This window comes from Drosophila eugracilis, unplaced genomic scaffold, assembly GCF_018153835.1.
Source record: "Drosophila eugracilis isolate 14026-0451.02 unplaced genomic scaffold, ASM1815383v1 contig_2, whole genome shotgun sequence".
Classification (NCBI taxonomy): Eukaryota; Metazoa; Arthropoda; class Insecta; order Diptera; family Drosophilidae; genus Drosophila; species Drosophila eugracilis.
This window is the reverse complement of record NW_024572865.1, coordinates 36,477-53,416: the sequence shown is the minus strand read 5'-3', so window position 1 is coordinate 53,416 and position 16,940 is coordinate 36,477. Positions and strand designations below refer to the sequence as shown.

Genomic DNA, 16,940 nt, shown 5'->3' with positions numbered 1-16,940 from the left:
AGTTTCTCATGGGATGAGAAATCTTTGATGATTAAGCATCAATATAATGGCGAAGCGTTTTTATAATCGATTCATTAAAGTTTTCTATTGTAAACGAAGTGGTGGTCTTGTCAACAACTTAATTAATACATTACCGTTCGAAGCCCATATACCAGGATATAAATTTTGTGAGCCGGGTACACAGTTAGAAAAACGTTTGAAACGAGGTGATCAAGGAATAAATAAACTGGATGAGGCTTGTAAAGAATATTTGTATTCCCATAAAAAGTTTTTTACTTACTTTACTTGAACGTCACATTGCAGATTCTATATTAATTGATAAAGTTAAGTCACGTGTAAAAGCACGAGACAGTACTCAGTGAAAAAGCAGCTGCATATTTGGTGACCGACATTATGAACGCAAAGAAGAAATATGGAATGGGAATATCAAAAACAAAAAAGAAATGTAAAGGGAAGACGACGAGGAAAAAAGTAAAGATGACGAAACTGTCGACTGTTGGAAACGCTGCTACTAGAACATTAAAAAACAAAAGCCATTTGACATTATGAGTGGATTCATAGAAAAACGTCAAAGTGCCAAGAAGAATTAATGAACACAAAACTGGTGGTTTTTTACCAATCGTACCTATATTTACTGCCCTAAGTGCCCTAAAATAGTTTAGCTAGTGGAAGTGCAGCCATTGCAAAAACAATAAGCAACGCTAGAATGGCGAAAGAGGATATGGAGGAGAAGATACGACATTATAGAAAAATTTAAAGTGTTTCTGTAGGAGGAGGACTATATCTCAAACCGTATAGAACAGGTTATGGATTCTACCTCAAACCATATAGTAAGGGATATGGTATTAAGAAACCAAAGAACTAATATGTTAACTGCCCAATAGACCACTTTCAAATATAGACATTACAACTTTTGCTCAAAAATATATACCAAATTTTCGAGGAGTATATATGAGGGATTTACTTCCACGCTCTCCAAGAATTCGAGAATATGGGATAGTAAATTGGGTCGCAAATAACAAAAAATAAAAACGATATACAATATTTTGATAGTTTCGGAAATCTGCAACCACGTATAGAAGTTTTCAAGTAGTTGGGAAAGCAAATACAATACAACTAAGAGAGATTTCAACATTTTGATACATACAACTGTGGTCATTTATGCCTTTCATTTCTACTTTCCTTTGTCAATGGAGTGAGTCAATAACCCATCGTTTTGATTGGCTTACACTTAGGACGGGGAGGGACGGTGAAACAAATGTGTCGTATATACTTTTGTATGTGTGACATCTGGGTGGTATAAGAATCGGGGCTGCCTACTTCAAAATCCACAGACCAAGTTTCGACTTTACATTCAACAGACGTTGCACAAGTAAACAAAAAAAATCCGACTGCTAAACAACAAAAAACAAATGCTAAACAACAAAAACCAACAGTTAAACAACAAAAAACAACTGCTAAACAACAAAAAGCAACATCTAAAGACCAAAAAAAACGAAAAAACAACTGCTAAACAACAAAAAACAACTGCTAAATAACAAAAAACAACTCCTAAACAACCCAAAACTACTGCTAAACAACAAAAACAACTGCTAAACAACATAAAACAAATGCTAAACCACAAAAACCAACAGCTAAACAACAAAAAACAACTGCTAAACAACAAAAAACAACAGCTGAACACCAAAAAAAAAACGAAAAAACAACTGCTAAACAACAAAAAAACAACTTTTAAACAATAAAAAGACAACTGCTAAACAAAAAAAACAACTGCTAAACAACAAAAAACAACTCCTAAATAACAAAAAAACCACTGCTAAACAACATAAAGCAACTGCTAAATAACATAAAAAGTTGAGTGGGAACCCCAGGTGTGTGTGGAAATATGACATGTGGAACCGATGAGGAAGATCCATGCTCGCACCGTAATAAAATGTGTGTTTTAGTATTTCTCTCTCTATTCAAACACATAGATAAAAAGGATACAAGAGGTTGAGGATTTGTGTGAAGTCATTGTTTCCCAGCGCTAAGTAATTTCACCCCTAATAAAAGGTCACAAAGGGTAGTGTACATCATAGTAGATGAGTGTATATGTGTACGTGTGCAAGTGAGTATATATATATGTATTTCCCTTCCCTTACTCATAAAAAGTAAGAAAACAAGTTTATTTTTCATTTCACATAATACGTTTCTTTATTAATTATTGATACAATGAAGTTATTTTTCTAGCTACATTCCTTCGATTGACTTAAAAGAGGCATGTAAAGAGTTAACCATATTTTATTGTTTTTAGATCTTGTGCACCTTGATTCATGAACATAATTTTGGTTTTAACAAGGTATTGGAAATGATTTTCAAATATCTTCCTGTCGTTTTGTGAAGTGCGGAGTTGCCTTAAACGGCTCTCCCCCGCGTAGGTCCAAAGAAAGGTGAACTTCAAAGGCCTATGGCTATGGCGTACGGAACGTTTTATTCTGTAAATTCATTAAATTAGTTTACAATTCAAATATAGCTCTTCTTCTTATCCAGTGTGCCCTCCTACTATTCACAGGACAGTGAAAAGGCACTTTTCGGCGGCATTCACATAACCGCTATTAATAAGCCCGTACTTTAATGGGCCAAAAATCTAAAATAACTTAAAAAATACTAAATTTCCTATGAATACTGACTTAACTATCGATAACAATGTTTTGACCGTCGACATCCCCGACCCCGTGAAGACCCGCTTCACTCAAATCTAAAAATGCAAGTTTAGAGACGGGCCGCAACATTGTACAAGATAGTCCATTATCATTTACGCGCACAGTGGGGCGTCTGACGACTCCATCAGCTCCGCTGTATACCTCCTCTACGATGCCCTTGCGCCACTCTCGTCTGGGCAAGGCAGGATCGCAGACGAAGACCATATCGCCCTGGCGGATGGGCTCCGATCTCCGGCACCACTTCTCGCGGCGCACAAGCGTAGGCAGGTACTCCATGACCCACCTCCTCTAGAAGCGGTCCCGCAGCATGCGGGCAATCCTCCACTGCTTTTGCGTAGAACCCTCCTTGGGCAGCTCCACATCCCATCCGGGCGTATCCGGCTGGTTAGCTGCCTTGAGCAGGTCGTTTGGCGTCAACGGCGCCTCTTGGTCCGCATCCAGTGGCAAGTGGGTGACCGGACGCGAATTGACTATGTTTTCCGCCTCTATTAGGAGACTCTCCATAACATGGTCCCTCGGCGCGACTTCCTTCAGGGTATGGCGCAGCACTCGCTTGACGCACTGCACCATTCGCTCCCATACTCCGCCCTCAGACGGGTTGGATGGGCAATTAAAGACCCATTCAATGCTCCTGCTGGATAACTCACTCTGTATCCTTTCCGTCTCGAAAACGTCTCCAAATCGCCTGGCCTCCCTGTCAGCTCCCACGAAGTTCTTGCCGTTGTCACTCAGCAGTTTACGTACTGGTCCTCTACGGCAGACGAAGTTCCTGATCGCTATTATACAGGAATCCGTTGACAGGTCATGCGCCAGCTCCAGATGAATCGCCCTTGTCGTCAAGCATGTGAACAAAGTGACCCAACGCTTCTCTCTGTGACGATCAACAGTCACCAGCAGTGGCCCAAAGTAGTAGTGTACTTGAATGGCCATCCTCCAGCTTCCAAGCGATACTCTGGAAGGGGTCCCATTAGCGGCGGCATCGACCGCGTCCGTTGTAGCTTGCATTCGTTGCACGACAAGATTACCTCCTTCAGCACTCGTCTTATCTTCGTGACCCACAATCTCGTCTGGATCTGGGCAATCGTCGCATCCACGTTTTGATGCTTCATCTGGGCGTGGTAGTGTCTTACTACCATCTCCGTAAGACTGTGCCTGTGTGACAGTATCCTCCTCGCACTGTACGGCATGGACAGCGCGGCATCGACTCTGCCATAAACTCGCAGAACTCCATATTTGTCCACGTAAGGCGCCAGACTTCGAATCTCGCTCGAGTTGGCGACGTCCTTTCCGCGTTCCGCCGACCCCATCTCGTCGGGAAACGACTCCAATTGGGCCTGCCTGATTAACAGGTTCTCCGCGGCCTCACACTCCGTTGGAGTGAGTCCATATTCCTCGAGCTCGCTTCTCTGTTTGCGGCACCGTCGCGCAAACCTCAGGACCCAGGCGGTGGTCCTCACCAGGCGACTGAAGCTCGAGAATCTCTGGAACAGGATGACAAATTCATTTGATGCTACCAATGCGAACTCACCGGGCATCTCCTCTTCATCAGGTGCATCTGGAACATGCTCGGTTCCCTCCTCAGGCGTTGGCTAGCCGCTTGCTGGCTGCCTCAAAAATTCGGGACCGCTTAGCCACCGGGATTCCGGGCTAAGGTCCGCCTTGCTCTGCGACCGCGTCGCATCATCCGCTGCCATCTCCACTGGGAAACCTTCGACGACTCCAAAATCTTCACCACTCGGTTGCCAACAAACTGCTTATACCGGCGGTGGTTGTTGCCGATCCATTTCAGCACCGTTTTTTAATCCGTCCATAAAACCGTCTCGCTGATGTCCACACTGTGTTCTTCCTTGACAGTGTTCATCACTCTGGCTCCAAGGACCGCTGCCTGCAGCTCCAGCCGTGGGATGGACATCGTTCTCATCGGCGCACACTTCGTCTTTGCGCACACGAAGCTAACCAGCACGTTGCCATTCTTGTACGTGACCCTCCAATAGGCCACCGCCGCGAATGCAGATTGACTTGCGTCCACGAAAACGTGTAGCTCGATGGTCCAAACTGCTCCACGCCCGAAATAGTGGCGAGGACATCGGAACTGTCCCACGGCGTCCATCTCTCTGCGCCAGGCAGCAAAGGCTCTGCCTATCTCCTCCGGCAGCGGTTCGTCCCACGGGATCTTCTGCCTCCAGATCTCCCGCAGCAACAGCTTCGCTGTAATCATCAGGCAGCACAGGAACCCCAATGGGTAGAAGGTTGACATCAGCAGGCTCAAAAACTCCCTCTTTGTTGGGACTCGCTCTCCATTTAGGATGCTTTTTGGCACTCGATGATACTCCACGCCGGTCGGCCAAACCTAAAGCGCAACTGCTCCATCACGTCTCTGACGTTCGCAGGGTGAATCAGCAGCGACTTCACTGTCTCGCGTGCTTCATCTTTCAGCGCCTTCAACAGTCTCTGGTTGTTCTCCAGGTCCGTGCAGTTGCACGCTTGGGTCGTCTCCACAAATGCACAATTAAAGATGGGCCAATCCTCGGGCTGGCCTCCAAATATAGGCAAGTCCGGGAGCCTCCTTGGCCCATTCACTCCTTGGGTTCCAATCGGTGTCATCGAGGCGTAGGATCCCACGAATGGCGATGCAGTTGCCACGTTGTGGATGCTCCCGCCCGGTAGCACTAATTCATGCGCTGTCTGCGCAGCACTTGTAGCACACAGTGGGTTGCTAGTCGTTAGTAACGGTGGTCCATTCCAAGATGGCGGCAGCGTGTAGGTCCCACTGGTCGCACCGAAACTGCTATTTGGGACCGGCCCGACCCCGTTAGTTTGGGCCTCACCGTTCGATGTGGCGGTTAATATGGCGGCTAATGGCGGTCCGCTCCACGATGGCGGCCGCTCCGACGCTCCACTGTTGGCCCCATATGCGCTTGGGCCAACTGCGATTGGCGCGCAATTGGCGGTGCTCGTTGTGTTCATGGCTCTAACCTGCTTCAGCTAATTCTCCAACGCCGTGATATTATCCAAAAGGTACGCCGTGGGTGGCTGGCCCACCTCCGGCTCTGAGCTCGCAGCTGCTGTTACAGTACTCCTTGGTTGGGACGCTACTGTAGTCGCTGTAGTGGCTGGGCGAGAAATGGCCGCCGCCATGGTTATGTTAACCCCTGGCCGGTTTTCTGCTGCACTACTCGCTGGCTGCTGCGTTGTTGTAGGGGTGGCTTCCCCTCCGTTCAGCCGGGAACTCCTCCTGGGCGAACGCTGCATCTCGAAATAGATATGGTCCAAATGTGGCGGTGCCCTAGCGCTCCAAAATGGCGGACCTGTGCCGTCTGGCTGCTGCCGCTGATGCTCGGCGCTCCTTGCGCCTCCTAACCTGACGCTGGCTGCGTCTCCTGAACTGACGCCGGCTGCGTCTCCGTGTCGCTGGCTGCGACTCCATCCGTACTCAGTGTTTGGCGCTCCTTGCGCCGTCTATGTCGCTGGCTACGACTTCTCTGCTGGTACGGCAAATGCGCTCCGTGCGCTCCTGGCAACTCTCTAGCTGGTCGTCAAGCCGTCCTCCAGCGCAAGTGCCTCTTGCAGTCTCCCTAGGACTGCGAATAAAAGATGTCGTCTTGTGAAGTGCGGAGTTGCCTTAAACGGCTCCCCCCACGCGTAGATCCAAAGAAAGGTGAACTTTAAAGGCATATGGCTATGGCGTACGGAACGTTTTATTCTGTAAATTCATTAAATTAGTTTTCAATTCAAATATAGCTCTTCTTCTTACCCAGTGTGCCCTCCTACTATTCACAAGACAGTGAAAAGGCACTTTTCGGCGGCATTCACATAACCGCGATTAATAAGCCCGTACTTCAATGGGCCAAAAATCGGATAACTTAAAAAATACTACATTTCCTATTAATACTGACTTAACTATCGACAACAATGTTTTGACCGTCTATACTTCCCATTGAATTGTTGAAAAAAATGATCATTTTCTTCAAGAAATTTGATTATTTATCGAAATATGTTTTTTTGAAACAGGTCTTGTCACAAGTGGTCTCAACTTCAAAATGAAGTGAATGCAAATATGTATGTTTTATTTATTTTGAAGTACTTTTAAAAAATGTAGAATGTTGTATGCATTGTTTAAACCACACACACCACCTTTGACATGATTTTTACAATAGGGAAATCTGTTTCCTCTAAACCGGTTTAATGACGGACACTGTATGTCCTCGACATCAATCAAATGGTGGTTTCCAAAAAATGATTGTAGAAAACGTTTCTTTACCATTCCCTTGCAGATAATTTGTTTTCCAATAGTTATTGCCAAGATATCGTCCCGTTTGCGCAAAACTTTCGCCTCCATCGTTCCAACAAATTTTATGATCCTTTTTTGATAACCAGTTTGCAGTGGTTTTAGATTTTGTATTTAATAAACTGAAATCATATGGTGGTTCTATAATAAAACTATTATTCAAGTTTGGTTTCATTTTTATATGATTGATCAATTACGATTATTGGAGCTTTCATTTTAAATCCCGATGTTGTTAAAAATGGTTGTGACTCACGATTGTAGTAACTATATTTTAATCTTGAATACATTTCATATAGATGAGCAAACGGATTTTTTTAAGTTGACATTTAAATTATCATATGGACTCTTAATGATTTTAATGTTTTATTGCCCATTTTCTTGAAATTATCTAATGAAACGTGTTCAAAGATATTTTCCCACGGTGCCACTTTGAGTTGGCTAATTTTATGTATACCGGCTTGCGTTTCAAGCCTTTGGAAAAACTGACCTAGGTCAAGGACTCCATTGGTATATAAATCGCTAACATCATATCTTGCATTAATTTTTTTTCCATGTTCAAAAAGACATATCGTGTTTTTCACGTGCAAGGTCACTACTTTTCGTACCTCGTCATTATGAATGACTTCGAATACGTTGGGCTTTGAAGCTTTTTCTATAGGTTGCCTAGGGAACTCTATTTTTTTATCTCCTGCGCAGGATTTCTGTCTACTTTGTAATCTTCTAGTGACTTTTTTTACATTCTTGGTGATATTTTGCAGTTCCTCGATGGTTATTCTTGATAACGCATCGGCTACATGATTGTCTATACCCTTTAAATACTCTACTGTGAAATTATATTCTTCGAATTCAAGTCTTATTCGAGTTAATTTTGAACTGGGATTTACCATGGAAAATAAGTATGTAAGTGGTCTGTGATCTGTCTTGACAGTGAAGTGTCTACCATAAACATATGGTCTGAAGTGTGTTATTGCCCAATGAATTGCTGCAAGCTCTTGTTCTGTTGTACTTTTGTTACTTTGACCTTTGGTAAATGATCTTGATGTATATGCAACTGGAAGCTGGAGTCCATTTTTGTTTTGAGTTAAAACTGCTCCACACGCTTGCTTACTAGCATCTGTTATTATGCAAAATTCTTTGCTGAAATCTGGGTATTGTAACAAAGTTGGTTCTATTAAAGCCGATTTAAGGTGTTCGAATGCATACTGGCAATCAGCTGTCCATTCAAATTTTACATCCTTTTTGCATAACTTAGTTATGTGACGTGCATAATCGGCAAAGTTTTTAATAAAACGTCTGTAATAATTGCAAAATGCAATGAATCTTCTAGCGCTGTCCGCATCATGTGGGACTGGATAATTTTTTATGACGTCGTATTTTTTGTCGTCAGGCAAGATTCCTTTATCAGTGCATTTATGTCCCAGAAAAGTGACTTCATGCATGAAAAATGAGCATTTTTCAAGATGTAATTTCAGGTTGTACTTTCTGCAATTCTCGAAAACATCTGTTAAATTTTTAAGCATATGTTTTTCAGAACAACCAATGACTATAAGATCATCCATATAAAGGAATGCTTGGGAAGTATCTAGTCCAGAGAATGCTATAGTCATCATTCTCTGAAAAGAATTTGGCGCTATCTTTAAACCGAATGGTAATCGCGTGAAGCGATACGAACCATTGCTTGTTGAAAAAGAACTTTTTCAAGTTCAATTTGATGAAAACCTGACATTAAGTCGAGACATGAAAAATTTTTCCTCTACCTAGTTGATCTAGAATGTCATCAATTCTAGGGAGCGGAAATTTATCGGACAACAGTTTTTTATTAATTTAACGATAGTCAATAACTAATCGCCATTTCTTCTTGTCTGAGCCTGGAAGAGACTTTTTCGGATCTTGCTGGGAGAATCATGGAGTTATTGCCAGAACTGTATGTTATTGGAACATAAATCGGGAATCTAAGGTTATTAGGTCTAATTATAAGCCAATCTTCTGATGGCTTGAAGTCTAATTGACAGTTATATTTTTTGATAAAATCGATTCCTAGTATTCCATAACAGGGAATAGCGAATTGTAAACTTACAATATGAAAATTGTGTGGAATTATATATTTATCAGTTTGGATCTCAATGGAAATTTGATCTACTGATTTAGTAACTTCCTGGCTAATGCCTTGAATGTTTATAATATTATCTGATTTGATGTCGTGAAAGACGTCAGAATTTTCTTTAATAAGTGATATGTCTGCACCTGTGTCTACCAGAAATACAAGTTCCTTGCCTGTTGCAACATTATTAAAACATACGAATATGTTTTGACTGAGATTGATGGTGTGAATCTTATGGTTTATTGTTGTTGAGTATCTAAGGGTTGCTTGGAGTTTCCCGAAGTATTCTGGGCTACCCTCACGTTATTGTTATTAGAATTGTTTGTGTTGTTTCCTCCATTTGAGCTACTGTTACCTCTGTAACTGTTGTTTCCTCTGGAGTTCGAATTATTGTAGTAGTTCGGCTGGCCATTATTGCGGTTATAGTTGTTACCATATCCATGGCCATAGCCTCTGCCGCGATAATTACCTCTGTAATTACCACAATATGCGTGTCCTCTCTGAGTGTAAAATACTGTGCTGGCATTGCCAGTCATTTCTGTGCTGCAATTTATATATTCGCTTACGGAATCATTCATTGTTGGGAATGTGCCAGCTTCCGGGATGGTCTTCAGTTTCCCGTTTTCGCAGTTTCTAGTCATTGCGTTGATATCTTCTTTAGTGCTGAATTTTTCAGCAAGTTGGGTTTGTAATCCTTCGTCAATATACGAGGATTCCAGAAGCGTCCTTAAATTGTCGATTTCGGTTGTGAATGCGTGGCCGTTTTTCCCTTCTGATATACGTTTGACATTTTTGCCTTTACAACGTCAGAAGTTTCGCCTACAATTGTGTCTTGCAATTTTTTGATTATTCCTTTTATTGTAGTTTCTTTTTGTACCCTATAGAGGGTGGAGCCAATTTTTTTTGACTTTATGACCTCTATTGCAATCGATTCATAATTGCCTTTTGTTAGATCAACTAACTTAATTGCCGTAATGAATCTTTGCAGATGGATTTTCTTTCCATCAAATTCCGGCACAGCGTGCGAAATGTCTTTGATATATGCCCGTTGGGCTGCTTATTCATCCAGCCTGATGTAAGGTTTTTGCTCAATTACACTAGCACTGGTGTCAGAATCGGTTTGTTCCTGATCTGAGAATTCAGATTGGATAAGAATAGTCGGTATAGTGAGATTGTTTAAATCTGTCTCCTCTATTTCGGGAGAAATAGAGTCTTCTGCCTCTAATGGGTTGACCTCCGGTGTGTCTGAGTATTCCTGATCAGTTTCTACTGTTAAAGGAGTGTTCAGGATTGTTGGTACAGAAATAGTTAAATTGTACCTTCTTTTTACTGTTATTAGGTTCGAACGAAGTTTTATCAAGAACTTTGATACTTGGGACCAATGAGTTTTGTCTAAACGGTCTCTCTGGCCATGTATAAGCGTACGCGCTGTATTAAAACGAGCCACTAATATTTCAGCATGTTTATTTATTGTTACTTGCTGAAACGTTCTATTTTGTGTTAACGACTTATAAGATTTGTCGAAATCACTTTTTAAATTTTTTAACTCCTTGTATAACTCACTCCATTCTATTATCGTATGGATGTGAATTATTTCCTATAAACTACCATTATAAGAGTTCTACCCAGTATGTCATGATCGTCTATAACCGATCTTACTTGAATACCTGGGATTGTACTCAATATAATTGCTTTCTGCGTCGCAGAGCAATGAATTAATGGCGATATGTCAAGATTAAAAATATCCATATAGTTATATTCTAACTCGCTAATTTTGATTGGGGTCGTTGAGACCAACTGCTGAATACGTTCAGCGAAGAGACTATCCCTTCATAAACTTTTCGAATTACCTCTTGGGTATTCATGTCTTTTATTCATATAGTTTATATAATATATCTGAAATATTTGATTTGACTCTAGTCCAAATGTAATAACATAACCACGAGTTTCCAAGATAGGTTTTTATTAAGTTTTTGAATATATATTTTAATGAATTAAAGTCTTAATTGCTTTAGTTATTATATGTTGGAGCAGTTAGGTCCTGCTCAAAGAACATCCTATTTTACTCTGTCTAATCTTGTTTTTTTTACCTCCTTCCAGGTTGCCATTAGTTGAGGCAGTTATTTTCTTAGTTGCTTTTCTTTTAGTTTCCTTATTTATTTTTGTAATTTCTGCCTGTATTTCTGCACATAGACTAGGGTCTTTGCACCTAGCTAACATGTCCTTTAATCCTGCCCTTTTTCTGATGGCAGTAACTCTAATGCCTCCCCCTATTTTGGGAATTTTGACCTTAGGGATCTCTATCAATTTTTCTTCCCTTTGTCTAATTTTTCTTAATTCTCCTGTTCTTTCTTTTAATTCTTTTATTGTGAGAGGTTTGGGGCCCGCTGAAGGGTTCTCTTTAATGGCTCCCTGAAGAATTTTTGACATTATGTCGAATGGACTGACTCATTATATTTATTTGTATATAATATATGTATATATATATATATGTATATATATATTTTTTTTTTATATTTTATCTAAATCATTGGCCCTGCTCTGATATCTTTTCTTTAACTTCTTATTATGCTGAGCATAAATCTTTAGGATTAAATTGATTACGTTTGTTATAGCAATCACTAAAAGCAAGATCCACAGAGACTTAAAGTCATCTGTGTGAACAACAATTTTTATGTCATTAATGACATTGGCTGTATTATCTTTTGCCTGGATCTCTTCGGAGCTAAACCAGCTACCCATTTTAACAGGGTTCTATTAAAAAAAAAAAAAAAATCCCACAAAATAAATAAGAGAAAAAGGAAGAGAGAAGAAAAAAAAAATTATCTTGATTCCTAGCTGGTGGTATGAGTTGTTAGTGTATATGAGATGGCTTACATAAACAAATTTTCAAACTGGTTTACATTTTAAACTACGTTAATTTCTTATTTTAAGTTGATACCATCTCATATTGTTAGTGATGAGTTTATGGTGGGGATGGGGGTATTTTGTTAGTACTTAATTTTACCAATAAGACTTGCGTAAACGCCTTGTGCCAAATTGGGATTTACTTATAAAATATGTACATCATATGTATATCATTTCAATTTTTTATTTATTTATTTATTTAGAAAAAAAAATTTTATTTTTTTGTTCTTTATTTCGCCTGTTCTTCTCAGCGGTGGCACAGGGGGCGGTCCTATGCCTCCCGCGCTTTTGATATAACTTCCAACGGCGGCACAGGGGGCCACCCGCGCTCTTCTTTTTTTATATATATATATATATATATATAGCTGCCTAGGAACGGTCAGCGGTACCGGTGCCGGTCATCGCACAGGTTTATGGCCGATGATTGTATATATATATTTTTTTTTGATTGGCCTTTTTGACTCAGGCGGCGCCGGTGCTGGTCATCGCACAGGCTCGTAAAATTTTTTTTTTATTTGATTAATCTTGATATTTTTAGGTTGTATATATATTTTGAAGTAAAATATTTATATTTCTACCGGCGTTGTTTCTATTCGCATTTGTTCTATATGAATATTTGAAATACACAAGGAACTCGGTTTCAGATACCGCTTGGCGCTTTTTTTTTTACACATCCGAAGATTGTGACTATGTAACGGTCGCCATGTAATAGTTTTGAAATAAATTGGTACACACTGTGGTTAGTTTAGGTTATTTTTATATATTTATTAAACTTTTGCATGAACCATATTGTTCGGAGCTTCACTTGATAATGTCGCTCTCACCTTAAGAAATATTGGCCTTGGCTTACAATTCATATAGCTGCGCGAGCAGCGCCGCGGCCAAACGTTTATGTATATAAACATATATATTAATGTACGTGTGCCGCTGCAGAGCAGCGGTCAATGCTTATGCATAAGTGTATATGGGCTCGCAAGCAGCGGAACGAATGATCGGCCGCGCATGCAGACATGCCGGCTCAGCATTTAGGATGTTCATAACATTGTTGTGTGGATCGAATTATTCCGCCCTTGAAGTGCTGGGAATATTTGGCCATAACCAAAAGCCACAATGTTGCAGTGATATAAGTGGTACAGTGTGTACCCGATATGTGAGCATACTACAGCGCTCCTTACGCCTACTGACCGCTGACTGCGGTCTCCTCAACCGACGCTGGCTGCGTCTCCCTGTCGCTGGCTGCGTCTCCCTGTCGCTAGCTGCGACTCCGTCCGTACCCAGTGCTCGGCGCTGGCTGCGCCCTCTATGTTGCTCGCTGCGACTCCTCTACTGGTACGGGAAATGGCGCTCCGTGCGCTCCTGGCAACTCTGTAGCTGGTCGTCAAGCCGTCCTCCAGCGCAAGTTGCCCTTGCAGTCTTCCTAGGATTGCGAATAAAAGAAGTTGACTTGCCTCATGTGGAGTTGCCTTTAGCGGCTCTCCACACGCGTAGGTCCAAAAGAAAGGATGTAACTTTAAGGGCCTATGGCCGTGGCTGTGGCGAACGATTTTATTCTGAAATTGCTTAAACTATGTGAGGCTAGTTGGCATTAGTTGGATCGTCGCGAAAACAAGTTGAACAGTTAGTCAGAAAAAGTGGAACAATAAGAAGACGAAGACGAAATCACGCGCGAAACAAAATAAAATAAATACAAAAAAGAAAAAAAAAATTAATTCACCCCTCGGTGGGTTTGGGCCAAGTACCTCCCAGCTGAGGGGCTTGCGCCTGCCCGCTAGGCTACGATCACCGCAGTTGGGATTAAGCGACCATTTATTCATCAAGTCGGTAAATCAGTGCACGGAAGTGCTTAAACAATGTCTCGCCTTTCAGACTCTGATGACGAGCTAAATATAACAAATACTATAGCGCGCAATCAGCAAAAAATGGAAGAAGCTTTAAATAACTTTAACCGAATATATGCTGCTACCTCTTCCAGCGCCAAGCCATTACCATCTTTCAACGAACAGGAACCGGAATTATCAGCCATTAACGGCGACGACGAGGACTGGTGAACTCCAAGATCGACTAACAACAAACGTCACCTCGAATCAAGATCACCGAATTCAGTTAGCAAAGTTCAAAGAAACTCAAATAGCCCTAAAACCATTCTTTCAGCTAACCGTTTTTCTGAATTATCAGACATTGACACTGACATTGAGGTTGCAGATTCTCATCGACCGACCAGACCTATTGAAACTCCTAGTACTTCTGCCGGATTAAGGCAGACTGCCAGAAGCAGCAGCTACTAAAACAATATTGGAAAAGCTTCTTCCCCAACTAACAACAAAAACAGCAAGAATCCATTTGAATGCCAGGAACAACCAGCCTCCCACAAGCCACCCCCTATTGTAGTTAATCATTGTGAAAACCTAAACGGTCTCATAAGATCAATAGACAAGATTGTTGACCCATGCAAGTATTCACTAAAATGCCATACCAATAACTCTGTATCCATCCTAGCAGTAGACTCTGATGCGTACAGAGCTATTTCTAAATCTTTAACAGCCAAAAAAGTGCCGTTCCATTCGTGGCAGCTAAAAGAAGAGAGATCCTACCGCGTAGTTATCCGTGGTATCCATCATTCTATACCCGATGGCAACATCAAGGAAAGCCTTACCTCAGCTGGACACACGGTTCGGTTTGTCAACAGACCTAGGAGCCGATTTGACAAAACACAGTTTGTTAACTTGGTTTTTGTCGAGCTTGAACCGGCGGCTAACAACAAAGAAATTCATGAGGTCAAGACTCTTTGTCGGCAACGGGTGCAACTTGAGCTCCCTTATAAGAAGGATAATGTCGTGCAATGCCACCGGTGTCAAGCATTTGGACACACCAAGAATCACTGCCAAAAACTCTACAACTGCGTCAGATGTGGCTTACAGCACGGCCTAGAGGCCTGCTTAAAGGATGTTCATCCGGGTTGTATTGTTTATCAACAGATTGAAAGTCGGCGGAAAATTGGTACATCAAAGCGTAACGCCATTCTCCAACAGCAACCTACCTTCATTTTTCTCGGACAAATCCTGTAGTTCCTAGCTCCTACGCTAACGCTGTCCGTGGACAAACTAGTTATCCCCCACCCACTCAGAGCCAACAACAGTTTCCTCCGCTGGGCAGCTATGGCAGGAAACAAAGTCAGATCCATCATCAAAATGCACCACCTCGACAGGAGCGGCCGATGCCCGAACTACAGCAGCAACAAGTACACCCACAGCAATCACTACCCCAACAACAGCGGCGCACCGCGCAGCAATCAGCCAATGATATTCAATGGCAACGTCAAGAGCAAATGTTCTTGCGATCTAACGAAAAACTTTCGGTCCTTGTAGCTCAGTTTGACAAGATGTTCCAAATAATGGTGTCGATGATGAGTCTTGTTTCTAAATTGCTACCACAACACCCTTTAGGAGGAGCTGAAGCCTTCGCTGGATCTCTCCCGGTTCATGTAACGCAACCATCAGTCAAATCGGCCTTCACATTGGTGTGTGGAACGCCGACGGTCTTACTAGCAATGCCCTTGAGCTAGAGCTCTTTGTTCAAAGCCATGATATTGATATTATGCTAGTTAGTGAAACACACTTTTGTTCAAGGTCATACTACAACTTGCATGGTTACGATACCCATCAAGCGAACCATCCTGCCGATCGGAAACGCGGTGGCTCTACCATAATAATAAAATCCTGCCTTCAATGTTACCAGTCTTATAGTTTACAAAGTCCAAATATTCAATGTGTCTCAGTTAAAGTCAAAACCGTCCTTGGTGAAATATCTATTGCGACTATTTATTGTCCGCCTAACTTTCGATGCTCTGCCGACGACTTTGAAAAACTCTTTGACGATCTGGGAACAAACTTCATAATCGCTGGTGATTGGAATGCCCACCGTCGAGGAGGTTAAACTTCACGACGACATCATTCCGCAATCACCACAGGCGCAGTACTTGGGCCTCATTTTGGATAAGCGCCTCACGTGGAGGCAGCATACTTTGAAAATAGCAGCTACTTGTCGTTCCAAGCTTAGGAAACTCTACTGGTTGCTTAAGCCAACGAGCAAGCTAAGCCTAGCTAACAAAGTGCTGCTTTACAAATCAATTGTGGTGCCCTCGATGATGTACTGCATCCAACTATGGGGCTTGGCTTCGGATTCTAACGTTATGAAAATTCAAGGGGTTCAAAACCGGGCGTTGCGCATGATTGCAAATGCGCCTTGGTACGTCAGAAACAAAGCTCTAGAAGATGATAAACAGGCACTCGAGTCGGTACAACGATCGTCTCACAGCTCACACAAACCACCTAGCCTCCTCGCTGGTTTACGCTACTATTAGAAGACGTCTAAAGCGAAGGCATCCAGCCGATCTTTGGACAAGAGGACGCCAAATTTCTCGAGTCCTAAAGCAGTAATTTAGCATAAGCATTTAGCATTGATCTCTAGTTATCTAGTTATAAAAATTAGTTAATTTCCTTCCAGTTATGTATTTATGTTATTTGTTCTTTGTAGTACTCCACGTATTATAGCCATTAAGTTGGCTGATTGACGTTCAATAAACGTATTGTTATGTCAAAAAAAAAATCAATTTAAAGTTTAAATTCGAACAATTTTCGAATTATGTTTTATCTAAACTTTAAAATCTAAAGTCGTTTCAACCGAAAATGCAAACCATGTGTAACAATGCTAATCTAAATGAAACAATCACTGAGTTTTACAACCATATAAAAGATGAAATGAGTGAATTTCAAAAACGAGACAGTTAATGGTCATTAATTGAAATAATGCCTTTGAAAGTGAATATAAATAAATATAAACCCATAAGGGGTTCTAATAACATTTCACTACCAAGTAAATTATTAACCAGAAAAGCGTGTATCAATGTTAAAAATAATAATGTTATTGCTTTAAATAGGACTTA

General features: G+C 41.5%; 1 protein-coding gene across 1 annotated transcript; it reads right to left on the bottom strand.

Moving 5' to 3' along the window:
* Positions 1-2,990: 2,990 nt before the first annotated feature.
* Positions 2,991-4,237, bottom strand: LOC121529865. Its single transcript, XM_041817867.1, has 2 exons — positions 3,594-4,237; positions 2,991-3,531 (listed from the first exon to the last, which is right to left on the bottom strand). Exons 1-2 carry the CDS (start codon positions 4,235-4,237, stop codon positions 2,991-2,993), a joined length of 1,185 nt encoding a protein of 394 aa, XP_041673801.1.
* Between the last annotated feature and the right edge of the window lie 12,703 nt (positions 4,238-16,940).